The 20,945-nt window shown below is 33.9% G+C and overlaps 1 protein-coding gene across 1 annotated transcript; it reads right to left on the bottom strand.

Annotated features, from left to right (window-relative positions):
* Nucleotides 1-1,336: 1,336 nt before the first annotated feature.
* Nucleotides 1,337-2,582, bottom strand: LOC133034981 (uncharacterized). The gene is made up of 2 exons (XM_061110574.1): nt 1,812-2,582; nt 1,337-1,718 (listed from the first exon to the last, which is right to left on the bottom strand). Exons 1-2 carry the CDS (start codon nt 2,337-2,339, stop codon nt 1,632-1,634), a joined length of 615 nt encoding a protein of 204 aa, XP_060966557.1. The 5' UTR covers nt 2,340-2,582; the 3' UTR covers nt 1,337-1,631.
* Between the last annotated feature and the right edge of the window lie 18,363 nt (nt 2,583-20,945).

Raw genomic sequence — 20,945 nt, 5'->3', positions numbered from 1 at the left:
AACATACTTGTGAGTAGATCTAAGATCCTGGTAAAATTAATTCCAACAAAAAGTTCCCCCTAAAGTCAGTAACTTCTTATGGAGGGTGGCTTCAGACTCGTTACCAACTTGTGTTCAATTGGAAAAAAGACATGTTCTAGTTAACCCAACATGCCCCTTGTGTCTCACTATAGCTGAAACTCTTTTTCATGCGTTAGTTGGGTGTGTTCATGCTCGTGCCTGCTGGAACAGGACAAGTGTGGATGTCGGCGGTAATATGGATGACGATTTCAATAATTGGCTGTTGGAGCTGCAATGCCGAGGAAGAGAAGGCGAGTTAGAGGAGGCGGCTATGGTCAGCTGGGCCATTTGGCGTGCCAAAAATGATTTTGTTTGGCAGCAAAAAAGTTGGACTGCTGCAAATTGGGTTACATCAGCAAGAATGCTACTTGATCAGCTCAAAGACACTAAAAAAAGAAATGGTCTTTCTTTGTCTTCGTTATTCGACGGAGGCCATTTGGTTGAGCATTGGAGTGCACCTTCTTCAGGAAAGATCAAGATTAATGTTGATGGCGCCCTTTTTGAGCATGAAGGTAGGTTTGGGTGGGGTTGTGTGGCTCGTGACTGCCATGGCAATGTCGTGGAGGCTTTCAATCGGGGTCATTTGGGGAGGATTCAACCTGAAGTTGCGGAGATGGTTGACATCAAAGAAGTTTTAAGTTGGATTGATCCGCACAGTTGGGGACAAGTGATTTTGGAATCAGACAACTTGGTATGCATGCAAGCTATTCAAAGTAAAATCTCTATATCATCTTCTTTTGGTCTTTTAGTGCATGGTGTTCGTGCGTTGCTTTTATCTTTAGAAAATGTTGATTTGTGTTTTGTCAAACGATCTGCAAACAAGCTGGCTCACTGCTTAGCCAGAGACTCTTGTTTCTCTCCAGGTCGTATGCTTCAGTTAGAGGATTGTTCCTCTAAAAAACGTTCTATTGTTTTTAACAATTTGATATATATAAAGATAAATACTATTTTAGATCTTGTATTTTGTAAAAATTACCAATTGGACCCTCTCTTTTGTTAAAAGATAAAATAAATCCTATAATTTATTTTAATACGAACAGATACAGAAAATGTAATTAGTTTTATCATAACATCTCTATATCAGATTATTAATAAAAAAATTAGTTCAGGGTCCTATTTGTACAATTTTAAAAATATAAAATTTATTTTGTCATTTAACAAAAACAGAGAGTCAAATTAATAACTTTTACAAAAATACAAAGTATAAAATATAATTTGACTTGGTTCACCAAATGCGAGCTCTTCGAACTAGATCAAATAGAATTCGGAACACAAATTCAACAAGAACATTACATTGCACATGAATTTTAAACTAGTAACTACAAAAATAATAGTAGCCATTTTTAAATTTTGTTTTAATGCCAAGTAAGCTTGTAATGTCGTTTCAACTTTCATACACAATCAGAATAATTTTTTTTTTTTTCAAAAAAAAACACAAAAACAAAAAAGCTATATCGACTTTTGAATAAATAACACTACGACATAAAATACATACAAAATATATACGTACGATTATGGGTTTTGCACTAAGAAAAAAAAGCCCCTTTGAGTTCCTTCCATGGCCTCTCAGCTCAACCAACTCGAATTACAGGAACCCTTCGCCGAGCCGATAAAGCTTCATTCATATGAGCAATCTGAACAAGCAACTGGCTGATTTTCTGCACCTCAATTCCAACACCAAACGACAATTGAATTAGAACAGTAAACGACAATCATAGCTTGGAAAGAGAAAAACGACAATCATAACTAACCTCATCTTTCTCTTTAAGCAGAAGGAGCAGAGGCTCGTTATTTTCGCCGCGCCGGCGGCGAAGAACAGTCGGTCTCCATCGCGGACGCCTCATCTTGGCGTAGAGCAGAGAGAGCAACACCGCCGTAATCGCTCCGGCCACCGAAACAATCGACCAAAATCTCCACACCGCTACCAATCTGTAATTACAAATCTTGGTAGCCGCGCCAAGAACATCGGTCTTCAGGATCCCCATTCGCAATCTCAATTGCTTCTTGAATTCTTTCACCGCCGCGAGCCGAGAGTCTGATAATTCAGGCCGCCGCCGTTGAGCTTGAGCGTCCTCTTCGTTAGACTCCAAATTGGTCGAGGATGACGAAGACAACGCCGGCGTCGGCGAAGAAGATGATGAGGAATCAGGAGAGTGGTTTTGTTGTTGAATTTGAGTATCGGCCATGTGAGAAGAAAAAACGGATTGGTGTGGAGGAGGGGAGCGAGGGGAAGGTGAGTCGATTTGCTCCCATTCGCTTAAGGGCTCCGGAGATTCCATTGAATGATTTTGCTTTATATATTAAGCTGTCATACAATTCAAAATATATATTAAGCAGTAATTTTCACCTTTGATTTAGGACTCTCGAAGTGTATTTGTTGGGACTGATCTTCCTCTCTCAACTGAGCAAACAATACAACTAGAAAAAGAAGAAGAAGAAGCCCAGAAATGGTGAGAAGAAATATTCATTTTAGTTTGGGACCAGTAGAGACCACACACCTCAAAATTAAACGATAAAGCCTTAAAAACTTTAGATATTTTTTTTTTTTTGGGAGAATCTGGATAAAATTTTCTAAAAAATCTTTAGATTTAGAAAAATCTAGAAAAAAAAAAAAAAAAAAAAAAAAAAAAAACAGTATTTGTACTGGACAAAATTATACACGTGTAAATCACTTGTGGATGTTGGATAAGGTAGTGGGAACTATATTATAACTTCTTTTAATAATCAATGATTATTCTTTTTTTTTTTTTTGAAGAAAAAGTCTTGTATAAACAACATAAACAAGACTAACTGAAAGGCAAAGAACCATTCCAGAGGAATTTATTATCAAGCCCAATACCCCACTTAGCAACCCTATGAGCAATAGTATTAAACTCCCTACTGACATGAGCTAACCGTAGAGATGGGCGAATAGATAACAAGTTCTTAATACAAAACAATTAAATCATCAACAGAACTACAACCCTGAGTGTCTTGATGAAGTTTATCAACAATGGATTTGCAATCTGTCTTCAATACGTCCACAGGCAGGCAAATAGAATAAGCCAACTACAAAGCATGCACCACTGCCTTAGCCTCAGCTACCATCGGTGAAACACAACCTGAAAATGGTTTAGCCAATCCTGCTACCACCTGGCCTGAATGATTAAGAACAGCAACCCCAATGCTGTGCTTCTGTCTACTCAGATCAATGGCTGCATCAGTAAAGATCTGGAAATCACCTTCAGATGGGAGCTGCTGCAAATTTGTCTGATCCGAATTGGAAGTACAAGGCAGCACCTGAGCCTGCTGTGAATCTAAATACTTGAAGAAGAAAGTGACACTCCAATCATAAACATCCAAAGGTTGGTTACACAGATTATGATGAAAAATATTATTCCTTAGATTCCAAAGAGCCCATAAAAAACAGCACAAAATACAGAAGTAATCTTTGTCCAAATCAAGAGCCATATTACAAAAGAAATCATACATAGTAAGATGTTTATATTTATAATAATAAGAGACAAACCTTGAAGACTTCCAAGCTTTCCTTGATCTGGAACAATCTAGTAAAGCATCCTTGACCGTCTCAGGATGAATTTTACATAATGGACATAAAGGAGAATCAATAACACATCTTTTATTTAGAGAGAAAGAAACAGGAAGAGCATTAGAAAGCATTCGCCAAATAAAAACTTTAACTTTTGGAGGAATTTTAGAATTCCAAATTTTTGACCAAAACTTTTTAGAAGCAAAGAAAGAAGAGGAGGAAGGAAGATCTTGAGAGGAAAAAGCAAGGTGATAAGCAGTCTTAACCGTAAACTCCCCCGAACTATGATGACCCCAAATAATATCATCTTTGCCAAACTCACCTAACACAGGAACACTAAGAATCTCATCAACCAAAGGAGCAGAAAAACAATTGGCTAGCTTAGCAACATCCCAATCCCCAAAAGCAGTAATAAAATAAGACAAAAAAGGAGAAGGAGGCAAGTTATCAGAAAAGAATTTAAATCTATTATTAGGAATCCAATGGTCCTCAATAGTTCGAATATCACTACCATCACCATCCTTCCATAATAGACCCAAATTTAACAACTCTCTACCCCATAATACTCCTCCATGAGAAGGAAGGGTTGTGACCAGACTTAGCCTGAAGAAAAGAACTACGGGGAAAATATCTGGCATGGAGTACTTGAGCAAGGAGAGAAGAAGGATTTTTGAAAATACGCCAAGCTTGCTTAGCAAGCATGGCTTGATTAAAATGAACAAGAGATCTAAAACTTAATCCCCCCATAAACTTTGACTTACACAACGATTTCCAAGACTTCCAGTGAATCTTATGAGAATTTCCAACTGAACCCCACCAGAATCTGGCCATCACAGCTTCAATACCCTTACATAATTTAACAGGTAAACGGAAACAAGCCATGGCATAAGCTGGAATAGCTTGAATGACTGCCTTCAGAAGAACCTCTTTACCAGCCCTAGAAAAACATTTAACCGACCACCCTCTCAGCACAGAATTAACCCTATCCTCCAAAAAAGCAAAAGAATGGTACTTAGATCTAGATAAGCACTGAGGGAGTCCTAAATATTTACATATGAAAGGTCGATCCTCAAGATTAAACGCATTAAAGAAAGTAGCACGAATATCAGACAGAGTATTAGGTGAAAACAAAATAGAAGACTTAGCAAAATTAATAACCTGTCCCGAAGCCTTAGAATAAACATCAAAAACCTCTTGAAGAGCTAAACAGGAAGCTCTATTAGCAGTGCAAAAAATGAGACTATCATCAGCAAAAAATAGATGGGAAAGAGATGGGGCAGTTCTAGAAATAGCAACACCCTTAAACAGACCAATATCTTGTTTGGCTCTTAACAAAGCAGAAAGGCCCTCGGCACAAAGAATGAAAAGGTAAGGGGAAAGAGGATCCCCCTGCCTGATACCCCTAGAAGGCTGAATGGAACCACAGACAGAAACATTAATCAAAAAAGAAAGTGAGGTAGTAGTAATACATTTCATAATAAGAGAAACAAATCTGGGAGGAAAATTGAAATGAAACATTACACTCTCCAAATAATGCCAATCAACACGGTCAAAAGCTTTGGACATGTCCAATTTAAGAGCAGCCCACCCAAGCTTCCCACTTTTCCTAGAATTTATAGCATGTATAATTTCCTGAGCAATAAGAATATTATCAAAAATGACACGACCAGAAACAAAAGCACTTTGATAGGGGGAAATAATTTTATCCAAAACAACTTTTAACCGATTAGCCAAAACCTTAGATATAACCTTATAAAAAGTCGAACAAGGACTTATAGGTCTAAAATCCTTAAGAGTATGGGCATTCTGTTTTTTAGGAATGGGAGAAATAAGAGTAGTGTTTACAACAGAGAAATCAATCCCCTCATTAAGACAAGAAAGAACAGCCCTAGCAAAGTCTATCCCAAGAGTGGACCAATTCTTTTGATAGAAATAAGCATTTAGCCCATCCAAACCAGGGGCCTTGTCCCCAGAAAGGTTAAACAGAGCTCTCCTTACTTCTTTAGTAGAAAAAGGTGCATCCAGGAAAGCATAGTCAAGGTCATCCAAATGAGGACCCAAACAATCCAGAATGAGATTAACAGCATCAGCATCACTACCAGGAGAACTAAACAAATCAGTGAAATAAGAAACTACCAGGATACTCATGTCATTATGATTAGAAACAATTCTTTGATTATCATCTTTGAGAAACTTAATGGTATTATTCTTTTTTCGTTTAGAAGCAAAACGATGAAAAAACTTAGTATTTTTATCTCCCTCTTTCAACCAATGGGTTCTAGATCTCTGCTTCCAATAAATCTCTTCCTTATAAAGGAGAGCATCAAGCTGAGATTGAAGACATTGAAGTCGAAACCGGTTATCCTGATCAGTAAAAGGAATATCTTGAATTCGAGCAATTTCGTGCTGGAGATCAGAAATACGAGACTTGAGAGAAAGATTCAAATTTTTATTCCAGCTCTGAAGAGCAGAAATACACAGATCCTGTTTGGACAAAAAAATTTGAAAAGGCTTTCTAGAACTCTGGCTAGAAAGACCACAATCCCAAGTGTCCTTGACTAAAGAGAAAAATGCTGGATTCTCCAACCAAACATTCTCAAAAAGAAATCGTCTATTACGCCTAGAAGAAGAATTACAACTATCATCCTTAAGGATAAGCTTCGAAGCCCGATGATCAGAACCAAAAAAAGGAAGATGATGCAAAACAGCATCAGGGAAAAGTTTACTCCAAGAATCCGAGATAATAGCCCAATCAAGACGCTCCTTAACAGAACTATTTTTCCAAGTAAATTTATTTCCCACAAAAGGCAAAGGAGAGAGGTGAAACTTAGCAAGAAAATTTGAAAAAGCATCCATATCCTTATTATCATAATAAGTACTACCCTCTTTATCATCATAGGATAAAAAACTATTCAAGTCACCCATTATAAGCCAAGGAAGAGTTGGAGCATTATAGAACAATTTATCAATTAAAGCCCAAGTAAAATGCCTTTGAGAAGAAACAGGAGAACCATAAAAGCAAGTAAAATGAAAACCTTCATTATCATTAAAACTGATAGTACAGTCAATATGATTACAAGAGAAATTTATAATATTAACAGAAAGATTGTCCTTCCACAAAAGTAAAAGTCCCCCCCCCCCCCCCAAAATACTTCCTAGGGACCTCAAAACCATGGTCAAAACCAAGACCATTTCTAACCCTATCAACAGAACCAACCGACAACCTAGTTTCAATCAAAAAAAGAAGATCAGGACAATGATTTTTCACAAGTAGGGAGAGCCTTCGGAATGCACGTGTACTCCCCAAACCACGTGCATTCCAACTAATAAGTCTCATTTTTCTGGGCGGGTGTGCATAGCATCACCCGCCTGTTCCATATCAGTTGAAGCAGATGAAGAACCACCCTCCCTATCTCCAGCTCGAGCTCTCTTCAATTGAGACCTAACAGAGCTGCCAACAACCACTTGCTGTGGAAGGAAAGAGGGCCTTTTGACACCCGAAGCTGAAGCCAGCCCTTTCCCACGAACCAAAGGGTCCGGCTGTCCAACAGCAGCAGTATCTCCAACAGCAGCAGCAGGTCCACTCGAAGCAGGCATCATCTCAGTAGGAACCATAGTGCTCAAAGCACCAGAGACCACCTCCATAGAACCAACAGTAGTGGCAACCACCAAAGAGTCAGTGGAGTAGGAGGTGAAAGCAGAGGGACGCAACACAAGGCCAGCAGAAAAAGCATTATCAAAGTTAGGATTAAGAGGTGTAGGAATCATAACCGAAGAGCTAGTATAAGGACTAAGAAAATGAGGTCCAGAACTGCCATTACCAGCTAGAAAGGAAGGAAAACTAATGATATTATCCAAAAAGTTTCGAGTGGGATGATGAAGGCTAACAGCAGCATGATCAACAAGGGTAATTGCAGGAGGATGAGGGTATTGGAAAGGCATAGACTTATCAACAATTTTTTCTTTCCCTCTCAAAAGGATAGTATAAGGACAACGAGGGTCAGTTTGAGTTTCATCACATTTTTGAAGATAAAAATGACAATACCTCTTAGTATGATCAAGTTTTCCACAAAAGAAGCAAAAATCAGGGAGCCTCTCATATTTGAAATCTATCCACTTAACAAATTCCCTACCCATACGAATGAACCTAATATTCATTCCCCTTCTAAGAGAAAGATTCACATCCAACAGAACTCTAATCCTTAAGTAAGGCCCTGTGCCCTCCTTAACAGTATCCTTATCAACCTCAATGAGATCACCAACTTCAGAAGCTATAAAACGGGCTAGATCATGAGATTTGCACATGAATGGGATGCCATATATTTGAACCCAGAAAGGGACATAATGGAGATTATCAGGGGTGATAGGAAAAGAACTTTCAGGAGCAGCAAATATTGTGACACTTTGAGCAAAGTGCCACGGTTGCCCCTCCAAAATTCTCCCCTTATCACCCTCACACCCAAATGAAACAAGGAATAAGCCATCAGCATGTTCAGTAACAGAGACAGGGAACCTACACTGTGATGACCAAATACCAGACAAAGTTTTCATCAAAGATGGCCTATTATAAGGTCTAATAGTATGCAGTTTTAGAAGGAGACTAATGGTAGCGGGAGTAGAAGAAGAGGAACTAGCATCATAGGTGAAAATGGTGTTTTCATCAAGGGGAAAAACTAAAGCACTTGAAACACTATTGAGAAACTCATCCATGGTAATAGACAAAACAAACCAAACAAACACAGAGAAAAATAACTCAACCCAGAAAAAAAGCAAAGAAAGAGGAAGATGAAAAGGACCATACCTTAATTTTACTATATAAAGGAAAAACCAAAGCCCCCGTAGATGCTTTCTCGAATAAACCCTGGTCACATCCCTAGCCTCCATTTGAAGAGGTGCAATGATGAAATTGGAGTAGATATCGTCAGCCAAAGAAGCCTCCGCCCCCATTTTCCAATCTCCAAGAGTGAAATGATGGAAATAGATATGAACAGACAGTATTAAATGCAAAAGATTTTCAAATAAAGCCTCAGGGGAGAAGAAACGCAAGGAATAAGAAAGAAATTGGAGAGAGATAGTAACTTGGCAATAAATGAGATGGGATTGTTTGAAATGAGAATAGGGTTCAGAGCAATTAATGCCCTTAATAATGAAGCAAGAGTAATTAAAACAACAAAATGAGTAAGGAAAATAGAAGGAACCACCACTGCACGGTTCAGGGTGGACGAGAACCACCACATTCGGGACCAAGAGTACACACTGAAGACGGTTTCTCATGCCTACTAGAAAGCTCCAGAAAAAGAAAAGTATCAATGATTATTCATTTTGTATAAATTGTAGCTATCAAAATTTTAACATAATATTTTTTATTAATTTTATAATATTACTATATTTATTTAAAAATAAAAATTATATAAATGTTTATATAAAAAAAAATTAATTTTATTCTATAGAAATAAAAATAAAAATTATATTTATATATAATTACATATATCTATAAACAAAATATATATTTAAATTTTAATTTTACAACAAACTTTTTATTTAAAAATAATTAATAATATTATTCAAAAAATGATTAATGATATAAGTGCCTCAGCGGGGTTAGTTTTTCTCTCCAGTTTCCCTATTTTCCCTGTCTCCCTTGTATCGAGTTTTTCCAGTTTTTTTTTTCTGGTTTTGCCCTGTTCTTTCGTCTTCCTCTTCATTGATCTGTCGCCCATGAACCCACATTCCCACTACTATCTAATAGTTCTTCAATCTCACAGCCACGATCTATCATTGTTCGTGGAATCCCCTTACATTCAACATTATATATATATACAATCTCAGACTCTCTTTGATTTATTCCTCCATTTTTTATTCTCTTTCACTAAATCTAACTTCTCTATGGACTCCATAATCAACAACATGAACTCTACCTTGACTCTATTTGAAAAAGAAAGGGAGTTCCATACATTCTCTGAGGCAGACCTTAATGATCCTACTCAAGTGCCTAAATTCTTCCTGGTGACCCGGTGTCTCTCCAACTCTATCAATCCCAACACTTTTATTAAAAGAATGGGAGCTTTTTGGTCCAACAAATGCCGTTTTGAGGTATCTGTTTCGAAAATGAATTCTGATCTTTTCTTACTAACTATTGGTTGTGCAGGGGATCTTCATCGAATCCTCACTGGAGAACAGTGGCATTTCAATAACTAATTGGTCCTATTGCACTCCCCAACTGTGCTTAGCAATGTCACCAAATCTGACCTTACCAAGGCTCAATTCTGGGTTCAAACTTATCGGTTACCTTTTCTCAGCAAGTCTCGAGCCTTAGCAAAAAAAGTTGGTGAATGGGTTGGAGAATTCATTGATGTGTATGAAGACTCTCTTCATGAGGGATGGGGTCCCTTTCTCCGAGTTCGTGTTTGGATTGATGTCACTCAACCTTTTGATGAGAGGGAAAATGGTCAAGCTACCAAAATTTTGGGATGAATATTGGCTGGAGTTTCGATATGAAAATCTCCCGATCTTCTATTTTCAGTGTGGCTTAATTGGACATCCTTTCGAACGATGTGCCTCTTTTTTGGAGCTTATTGACAATGGTATTGATCCTAATCTTCCCTATGGCCCTCAGATGATTGGAGATAAGCTTCCAAATTCTGGTTATGATAGATACCGTACTGACTTTTCTAAGGCTAATGTATATTCTTTCCTCACCCGTATAACCAAAAAAGCTATTGGACATGCCATCCCTGATCTAAATTCCAATCGTTATTTAGCAATAGGGTCACTTCCACATCTTTCTCCTCTTACGTTGGCTGAATCTTCATCAAACACAACAATAGTTTCTAGGCCTGTAGAAACCATACCTAAAATTCCATCACCTTTTCCTACTTATTATTAGGCCATCTCTCTCTCTCTTTTAACACTCTTGCTCCTACTGATTCTCTTAATGCTCACTCTGCTTCCCAACCTTATGCCTACCATCCTCCCATTACCACTTTAACTCACTCCATCAACACCTACCCAACAACTCAAGCTATTTACACTAGCTCTACAATTATTGCCACGGAGGCTCTTTTTGGCAAAACCAGGAGTCATGTTGTTGTTGGGTTTTGTGCCCTAAATAAAACTCATTACAATCTGATTAGTTATCAATTTAAGAGATTTGAAGTGATTTATGTTAACATGTACTTTACATGTTTATAGTTTAATATATATATTTAATATATGCACAAAATCAGTTAAGTCCAGAACATATATTTATTCACAATTACAGTATTGTCAATACAGTGGAATATGATTGTGATTATATGATTAAAAAGACTAAGTCCCTGTTTCATCAGTGTTTTGGATTTACACTGATGTGATAATCAGCGATAAAGTATAATTACACTTGGAGTAAGTGTTATGTTCTTTCCAGGACAGTGGTAAAGTATACTAGTTTCGAATGTATGGAGTATACATTGGACTAGACCGTTATTGAACTTAGACAAGATATTATAAACTTACCGTTGTATCTTTCCAAGTCAATATTGTTGGATTTTATGCCCTAAATAAAACTCATTTCAATATAATCAGATTTACTTATTAATATAGATCAGAAATAACATTTAATGTTGCATGGTTCACATGATTTATTTCATGATTATATGTACATAATGTATAAATTCATCTGAAACCCTTTTCACATACCTGATCCTGTTTATTGTGATGTCAACACATTGAAAAGTAAAAATGACTATGTGAATAAAGTTTCCTAGATTTATCAGACATAGGGTTTTACTAATATGATAATCTACAACAGAGTTTACTTCCATTTGGATAAATGCTATGTTCTTTCTAGAGCATTGGTTAAAGTAAAGCTCAGGTTGGATGCATGGAGTATGCATCGGAAGGGACCGATATTGAACTTTGACTTAGATTTATTAGACTTACCGTAATATCTATTCAAGTCAATATCGCCTAGTTGATCCTAGATCAAATGATCTTAATCCTGTTATGATTAGGCTCAATCTCAGGAGGCTATTCGTGTTCTTTGATTTGTTAGTTAAGCCTGCTTTTGGGTTAGGGTGATACGTACATTTTGGGAACACGGTAGTGCAATTGAGTGGGAGCGCTAACATAAACATGGACTCTATAGCTTCTATCTGGCAAATAGTAAGTAAAGGATGATCTCCTTCGAGCTTGACCAAACGAAAATAAATGGTGGAGATCTCATTTCACATAAGCTGAAATATCATTTATACAGGGTTAAGTATTTTAAGGATTAAATACATTGTAGGGTGTAACGGTAATCTAATCCCTTTACAGTGTAGATCTTTCATATAGAGGATCATTGATCAAATTAGGATTATAACAATGGATAACTAATGATGTGTCTATATGGTAGAACATATAGAGCATTCTATATACTGAGAGTACAATTCTAAGTTCTATGCGTGGATTCAACGAAGAATTAATAAGTCAGTGAATTTAGGTTATAAATTCTTGATCTGCTTATTGGAAGCTCGATTATATAGACCCATGGTCCGCCCGCTAGTTGAGATAATATTGCTTGTAAGACTCATATAATTGGTTTTTATTAATCAATTATAATTCTCAAATTAGACTATGTCTATTTGTGAATTTTTCACTAAGTAAGGGTGAAATTGTAAAGAAAGAGTTTTAGGGGCATATTTGTTAATTATGATACTTTGTATGTTTCAATTAATAAATATGATAAATGACAATATTATTTAATAATTATTTATAGTTATTAAATAGTTAGAATTGACATTTAAATGGTTGAATTTAAAAATTGGCATTTTTGAGAAAATCAGATGCAGAAAAGATAAAACTGCAAAAATTGCAAAAAGTGAGGCCCAAATCCACATGTATAGGGCCGGCCACTTTTGTAGGGTTTTCCCTCTGATATTTTCATTATTTTAATGCCAAATAATTCAAACCTAACCCTAGTGGAATGCTATAAATAGATAGTGAAGGCTTCAGGAAAATTACACTTTTCTTCTGACTTTTCATTCAGAAAAAACTGAGCCTCTCTCTCTCTCTCCCTATCTTTGGCCGACCACTCCCTCTCTCTCTTCTTCCTAAAGATTTCGAAATTCTTAGTTTTAGAGTAGTGCCCACACACAGCAAGTGATACCTCAATCATAGTGAGGAAGATCGTGAAGAAAGACTTTCAGCAAGAAGGAGTTTCAGCATTAAAGAATCAGAGAAAGAGATCCAGGTTCAGATATTGATAATGCTCTGCTACAGAAAGGAATCAAGGGCTAGATATCTAAACGGAAGGAGTCATATTATTCCGCTGCACCCAATGTAAGGTTCCTAAACTTTATATGTGTTTATTTCATCGTTTTAGAAAGTTCATATTTAGGGTGTTAATCAACATACTTGTGACTAGATCTAAGATCCTGGTAAAATAATTTCCAACAACTGGCCTCAGAGCCATGGTAATTGATTTTCTTGCAAGAAATTTGGACTTTAAAACGATTGTTTGATGTTTTGGATGGTATCATGTTGTATTGAGTGTTATTTGATGATTGATTGATGTTTGTGAATTTTCGTGAAAATTAATTGAATATCTGTTTCTGGAATTATTTTTATTGGATAGTATGGAAAAAATTAAGCAAGCTACTTTTTTACAGAACTCAATTTCGATTTAATTTGAATTAGTTACGATTTTTTGAAGTTTCGAAAAAATCGGGGTTGAGCAGCAGGGCTCTTGCGCGCGCGGAAATCATGCAGATTTTCCCCTGCGCCGAGAAACCACGCCCAAACAACCCTTGTGCGTGCGCGGACGAGTATGCACAGCATACTGTCCGTACAACTCACATTTTTTTTTTTTTTGTTTTTCTTCGATTTATCATGCTTTTTCATGGATTTAACTTCCGATTTTTTGTGTAGTTCTGTATTTATACATTTACTATTCCTAATTCAATTCTAATTATCATAATTAAACTAATTAATATTTTTTAAATTTAATTCATGATATTAGTGTAATTTGAATTTGAAAATAGTAAATATTTATCTTTTTGCTTAATTATCTATCTTATTTTTAAATTTGATTATATCTTATCTTATTTTTAAATTTAAGGTCAGATATTAATTTTTTAAATTAATTTTTTTTAAAATAATTTGACCTTATTTAAATTTAAAATAAGATAATTATAATCATGTAATTTTAAATAGATGTAAGATATTTTGCTAACTTTTAAATTTTGTTATTTTATTTATTTAAATTACATTTAGAATCTGAAAAAGATATTCATTTATCTTTTTCAATTTTTTATTTATAAAATAACATTAAATTTTTGAAAGTAGTTAGCAAAATTTTGAAATGATATTTAGGTTGGTTGAAACCTAATTTTTCAAAATTATAGGTTTAGTTTTAAATATTTATTTTAAAATTTCGAAATTTTTTTAAATTTTTTTTAAATTTTCGAAAATAAATTTTTTTTATTTAATTAATTTTTTCGAAATTATTTATTTAAAATTAAATAAATCCTACATCCAACTATCCAGCTAACCTTGTTGCAGGAGTATGTGTTTTAGCTTGTTTGTAAGTTTTTAAAACCTATTATTGCTTGATTGCAAATAGCCATGGTTAACTTGTTGACAGATCCAATTATCTGATTTTAACTCATGGCTCCCTTGGTCAAGTAAATAATTTGTAACAGGTATATTTACAATCTTTTTTCATCTGTGTATGACCTAGCAACATGATAGGATCCATCGAAATTGTGTGCCTGTGTGAGCCTATATGTTTAATTTTGTTATAGATGCATATAGGTTGTTGGTTCTAAATAAAATATCATAGTTCTTGATAGATTTTATTTAGGCCCATTTAGTTTTTGGGCCTATTCAATTAATAACAGTTGTTCATTTTAAGGTTAAATTCCTCTCTTTTGGGCCTTGTGTGAGAGTTGGGAGCCATAGTAGTGGGTACGACATACTGAACCCAGCACCCCCTCACATGAACCACCCCAATTGTGAAGGCCCATTTGCCTGATTTGAACAACTGTACTAGGTTAATTAAACTAGTTTAACCTAATAAAATTGATTAGCAACATAATTAATTTCATTTATTTTTGAAATTAATTTAAGAAAATCATAGTTTAAAGAATTTTATTCTAAGCTAAACTATATGTATTTTCTTGTATTTAATTAAATATAGAATTATAACCATCTAGATTCTTTCTGAAGCTTAATTTAAATTTTTCATTAAATATTCCTATTTAAGTTGACATTTAGTTATCTACAACTAACCAACTTAAATCTGAATATCTTTTGGATTTAAAATTTCAAAATTAAGTTGAGGAATTTTAGGCATTGGTTATTAAGATTCTTTAGATATTTTTTAAGTTAATATCTTTTCGAATATTAACTTAAAATGGAATATTTTTAAATTAAGTGGTTACAGCTTAATCTTTGATATTTTATTAAATTTAAATTTGAAAATATTTAAGTTCTAGATTTTTTCTAATACAACTTAAATTAGATATTTTTTCAAATTTTGTGGAAAAGATACTTAGTCAAATAAGATATTTTCTAGATAGTTATTTCTAGACTACTTATTATTTCTAATATTAAATAGGAAAATATTATACATTGTGAAATTAATAATTTATACAATTAATTTTGGTACAATTTATTTTAAGTATATTTTTCCTAGTATTAAACTAGAGATTAATAATTAAGCCTTCTCTACACTTAATTATCTATTTCTTGAATTTAATATATTTAATTAATTTAAAAATTAAATATCTAAGTTGATATTCATCATGTTACTTAAATATTTCTTTTTCATGACACTTAATTAAATAGAAAATTATTTTTAGTTGAAATTTATTTTTTCCAACTAAATTTAAATAATTTTCAAAATATATTTTTTTTTCTTTATTTTATTAATCAAATTTCGAAATTGCATTTCTTAAATGCTGGAATTTCGAATTTTATTTGAAAAATAGATTAAAGTTGTAAATTATTTATTTTAATTTTGGACCAACTTAAATCAATGATTTTTTCACGTAATGATTAATTAAAATAAATGAAGTAAAATATATTTTATTAGAAATTTAATTAATTAGTCAACGAAAAATCTAGATAGGTGATATTTTTGCTTGAAGTATTTTTCTAGTGTATTTAATTAAATAGAAAATTAATATTTAAGTTGATTTTCATCATCATACTTAAATATTTGAAATTAGGGCTGAACATCGGGCGGGTTTACCGGGTTTCGGGTTGGCGGGTTTCGGGTTCACGGGTTTCGAGTTCAAAAAATTGAAACCGAACCCGGACCCGAATAAGGCATGGGTTGGCGGGTTGGCGGGTTAGCGGGTCACGGGTTGGCGGGTTTCGGGTTGGCAGGTTTCGGGTTCACGGGTTGGGCGGGTTGGCGGGTTGACCCGGTCAACTCAGTCAACTCGGTCAACTCTTTAAAAAAAATTAATTTTTTATTCAAATAATTATTTTTTTGTATTTTTTTATTTATTAAATTAAGCATATATAATATAACAATTTGTTCATAGTATCTACTATTGAAGAAAAAATACATTAATCAATCCAACCAACAAACAAACAACCTATTTATAAAAGATTCAAATCAAACTTCATATTCATGTTCATGAATCATGATAAAAGTGAAAACTAAAATATTTCAAAATACATCCATATCCAATATCCATAGTCCATAAAAATCTAAAGTGCATATTATATATATAAAAAGAGTAATAAAAAGAAATATATATATATAATATATCTATAAACCGGGTTGGCGGGCGGGTTCGCGGGTTCAACCCGAAACCCGGTACCCCTAAAATCTCAACCCGCCAACCCACCCGAAGGGTACCGGGTTGAACCCAACCCGCCCGAAACTTTTTAAATTTTTTTTTTTTGCGGGTTCACCAGTTCGGGTTCGGGCGGGTTGCTCGGGTTCGGGTCAAACCCGTTCAAAATGTTCAGCCCTATTTGAAATTTTTCATATATATATTTAATTAAATAGGAAAATTATTTTTTTTTGTTGTAAATTAATTTTATTAATTAATTTTGGGCCAACATTAAATTAGAATAATTTTTTCAGGATTTATTTTTTATTTTAACATGCATTTTCGAAAATTGTATCCTTGAATACTTTAATTTTTCGAAATGCAATATATATTTATAGAAAATTAAATTTGAGTTGTAAATTAATTTAAATTAATTTTGTAACAACTTAAATTGAATATTTTTCTAAATATTTATTGGAAGTTATTACTAAGATGGAAATAATTCATGTTATTTTCATATCCATCTAAGTAAAATTTATAAATATTAAATTAAAATTTATATTTAGAATTTTTCATTCTAAATTGGAAATTTTTAATTAAATAAATATATATATTTAAAATAAATAGATTAAACAAAGAGAATCAAAGAAAATACAACTCTCTTTAAATAATGAGCTTTATTATTAAGATATTCGATCTCCATTGTAGGTTTTACATCACATTTGTTTTAGTGAGTAATCCTCCCTAATGGAGGAACGTTCATTAGCAATTTCGCACCGTTTAATCTCGAAAGATAAGTAGTTTGTAAGTGTTTTATATGGTATGGATCACCCTAATGGTGGCGACCATATTTGACTTGCAAATTTTGAAACAATGGTGGAAGCTCATAAGATAGAATTGCCTTGACTCTCGCCTAAACGGGACAACGCTGAATTCCAATCTTGATCGAATAAAAGGTTGCTAGAATGTTTAACATTTTAGATGAGCTGACAACTCTATTCAATGAATGGTAGCTTTGACTCTCGCCTAAACGGGACACTGATATCAGTTTGTTGAAAACCTTGGAAATTATTTAGGATTGTATGTTTTAGTATTTTCACTTGTCATTCCTACTTGCTATATGTTTAATAATTTCTGAATTGTGTATGAATTTATATTGAACCATGTTATTATCTGTTATTAAGTTGTAGTTTAATTTTGAATCTTCATTGTTGGTCTAACTTGGTTTGTTTATCTAATGAGATAAATCCCTAATGGATTTTCACCATTAGACATACATAATAGTGTTAGATCTCGAAAGATAAATATTGTACATGCAACATCTAGTTGTTCATCAATTGATGACACCTTAGACTAGTATTTTTACAATATGAAACAAGAAGATTATATATATAAATAAGATTACTTTGACTCTCGCTAATCGAAGCATCATTGGATTCTTATTTATAAACGAAATTATCCTAATTCCTCTTAGCTTATTCATTTCGAATTAGCTCAATAACATATCATTGGATGAATGGTCTATAAATCATTTCATGTCATTCTATATTTTCTCTTAAGAAATTAAATGACGCATATGATTATAATCCCGAAATTCTATTCCCAATTGATATAAATCCTCAATCTTAGAAATCTCCTACTTGTATGGGCAAATCAGACTTAGAGTTATATTAGTAGTGGTGGTCCAAGATAGAATTACTCATTATATTTGGTATAAATTTAAGTCTATGACTTTAATTTTAGAATCCAAACAGAAATTTTCTTATATTTCTATTTCCAGGAAGCAATACAGTTACTTTCACAAGTGTTTAATATCCATCTTCTATTAATGGATTCAAACTGTATGGAATATGAGTTTGGTATTCTGTGATCAGGATCCACTTGCACTATTCTAAGAACTCTTTGATGTAACTAAACCTAAGTCATCAAAAAGACACAACCATATTTTTATTAATCTATGGCATTTGTATCTTGTTCATAGTGGATTAGACAAGATCAATCTCTGCAAAGAGTTAATATGCCTATATCCACTGAAAGTAGTTCATCTCAATCGCAGATGGATGTACATTCAGGGGTGGATATGAGTTTTTCGTTGTATTCTTAAAAAGATAACTCTAGATTATACCTTATGCAAAGAAATTTGAAATGTTTAAAAAATTTCATTAATTTCTAGCAATGGTGGAAAACCATTAAGGTAAGTGGTTAAAGATCTTGCGAACTGATAGGGGTGGAGAAATAGTTAGTAGATAGATCATTAAATTGATTTTTGAATTATATCCAAACTTACCTCCCCAGAAATTTCGATTTGCATATTGATGATTAGTTACTAGTTGTTGCCTAATTCCTTCTATGGTAATACGATTTCAGAATGATGTAATGGTTGTATACTTAATGTAAATCATTACTAGATTCATGGATGACCTAATCAAAGTCTTAAGAAAAGCTAGAACTGTTAACCATGGTTTGTTAGCTATTCTAAGTGATTAGGGGTGGACCATCCCATAGTCATTAGATAAGAAAGTGTTTGTTTAAACAAATACTACTTTTCTAAGAAAATGACTAAGTCTGAAAATAAAGTAGCAAATAAAGGAGATATTTTTCTTGATTCTAAAAGTGTTCTATCATCTTATATGACATATGATGATCCCACTGCCTCTGTTGTCTTGTCACAACCGAAGGGTCAATACCATTTAGTTTTCTTAGACATAATTCACGGTACCTTGTCGTAGTGGGAGAGTTTCTAGGAACTCACCTTCTTGGAAGACACTAGTGATTAAAATCCATTGTGAGTTTAAACAAGTAATGGATTGTCAAGATAAGAAACTAAGAAGAAAAGCCAATAGAACTATGGTTTAATCCATTCACATGGAATAACCTAATTTTTCTAATACAAGGACATAAAAGGAAATTTTTCGTTTATAAGTCTATTCAATGGACTTAACAAAACTTCCTGTTCCTAGTATTATAGGTTTGAGTTTATCTAAACATATGGCTTGTGGTATACCTGGTAATTACTTACTCTAATGCAAGCAACTTACTTTAGTAAGATGCTGAAGCATTTTCTTTCTAATGGCAATCTATAGAAGCTTCTCGACTTCTAGGCATAGATTTTATTTATCTAAGGAAAAGTCTCAACTATTCCAGAAAAGATAAAGCCATGAAAGAATTTCTTAAATCAACAGTGAGAGGTCTTAGATATGCTTTTGTATGCCTTAGACCAGACACCTGCTGTTGAGTGGGAGTAATGAGTAGGTATCAGATTAATCGAGGAGAAGAACATTGGAAGACAATCAAGTAAATCTTAAGATTAAGAAGAGGAACTATATGTTAGTCTATAGGGGTGTGTATAAAACTCTTAGACTACACCATATCAGATTTCGAAATTTGCCTTTGTGCTAGAAAATCTTTCTGATAAGATGGTGATTACTTTGGGGGTGGAATAGTGATTTTGGAGAAGTGTAAAAACCTATCTGAAGTCTCTAGGTCTACCAGAAAGGGACTGAATGTTAAAGTTGCAGGAAAGGTACTTATTCAGTCTAAGGAAAGTTCTATACATTTTTGGCACCATTCCAAATTGCCTAAACTACTAGTGTTACTTCCTGAATAACCAAGAAGTAGTTGCCAAACGTATAAAAGCTAGTATCCCAAGAGAGTAGACATATAGAGAGGAATTTCACATTATCAATGATTTTGTGATTAAGGAAGAGTAATAGTGGAGAAAAGGTTGTGTTTAATTCAACCTTTCAGATCCTATTACGAGGAGTTTACTACTACTACACTTGATTTGTATATCAAGGTGTTGAGATTATTTGAAATGCACTTTTTGCTTTATATTAGTGCAAGTGGGAGTTTGTTAGGTTTTATGCCCTAAATAAAACTCATTTCAATATAATCAGATTTACTTATTAATATAGATCAGAAATAACATTTAATGTTGCATGGTTCACATGATTTATTTCATGATTATATGTACATAATGTATAAATTCATCTGAAACCCTTTTCACATACCTGATCCTGTTTATTGTGCTGTCAACACATTGGAAAGTAAACATGACTATGTGAATAAAGTTTCCTAGATTTATCAGACATAGGGTTTTACTGATATAATAATCTACAACGGAGTTTACTTGCATTTGGAGAAATGCTATGTTCTTTCCAGAGCATTGGTTAAAGTAAAGCTCAGGTTGGATGCATGGAGTATGCATCGGAAGGGACCGATATTGAACTTTGACTTAGATTTATTCTACTTACCGTAATATCTATTCAAGTCAATATCGCCTAGTTGATCCTAGATCAAATGATCTTAATCCTGTTATGATTAGGCTCAATCTCAGGAGGCTATTTGTGTTCTTTGATTTGTTAGTTAAGCCTACTTTTGGGTCAGGGTGATACGTACATTTTGGGAACACAGTAGTGCAATTGAGTGGGAGCGCTAACATAAACATGGAATCTATAGCTTCTATCTGGCGAAGAGTAAGTAAAGGATGATCTCCTTCGAGCTTGACCAAACGAAAATAAATGGTGGAGATCTCATTTCACATAAGCTGAAATATCATTTATACGGGGTTAAGTGTTTTAAGGATTAAATATATTGTAGGGTGTAAC

The sequence above is a fragment of the Cannabis sativa genome, chromosome 2 (genome assembly GCF_029168945.1).
Source record: "Cannabis sativa cultivar Pink pepper isolate KNU-18-1 chromosome 2, ASM2916894v1, whole genome shotgun sequence".
Classification (NCBI taxonomy): domain Eukaryota; kingdom Viridiplantae; phylum Streptophyta; class Magnoliopsida; order Rosales; family Cannabaceae; genus Cannabis; species Cannabis sativa.
This window is presented reverse-complemented; position numbering and strand designations above follow the sequence as displayed.

What these genes read in the sequence shown, in the direction of transcription:
- LOC133034981 (XM_061110574.1), bottom strand. Translation starts at nt 2,339, where the DNA reads ATGGAATCTCCGGAGCCCTTAAGCGAATGGGAGCAAATCGACTCACCT. An exon ending in TGCTTAAAGAGAAAGATGAG is followed by an intron (nt 1,719 to 1,811) that starts GTTAGTTATGAT and finishes ATTGAGGTGCAG; the next exon opens with AAAATCAGCCAGTTGCTTGT.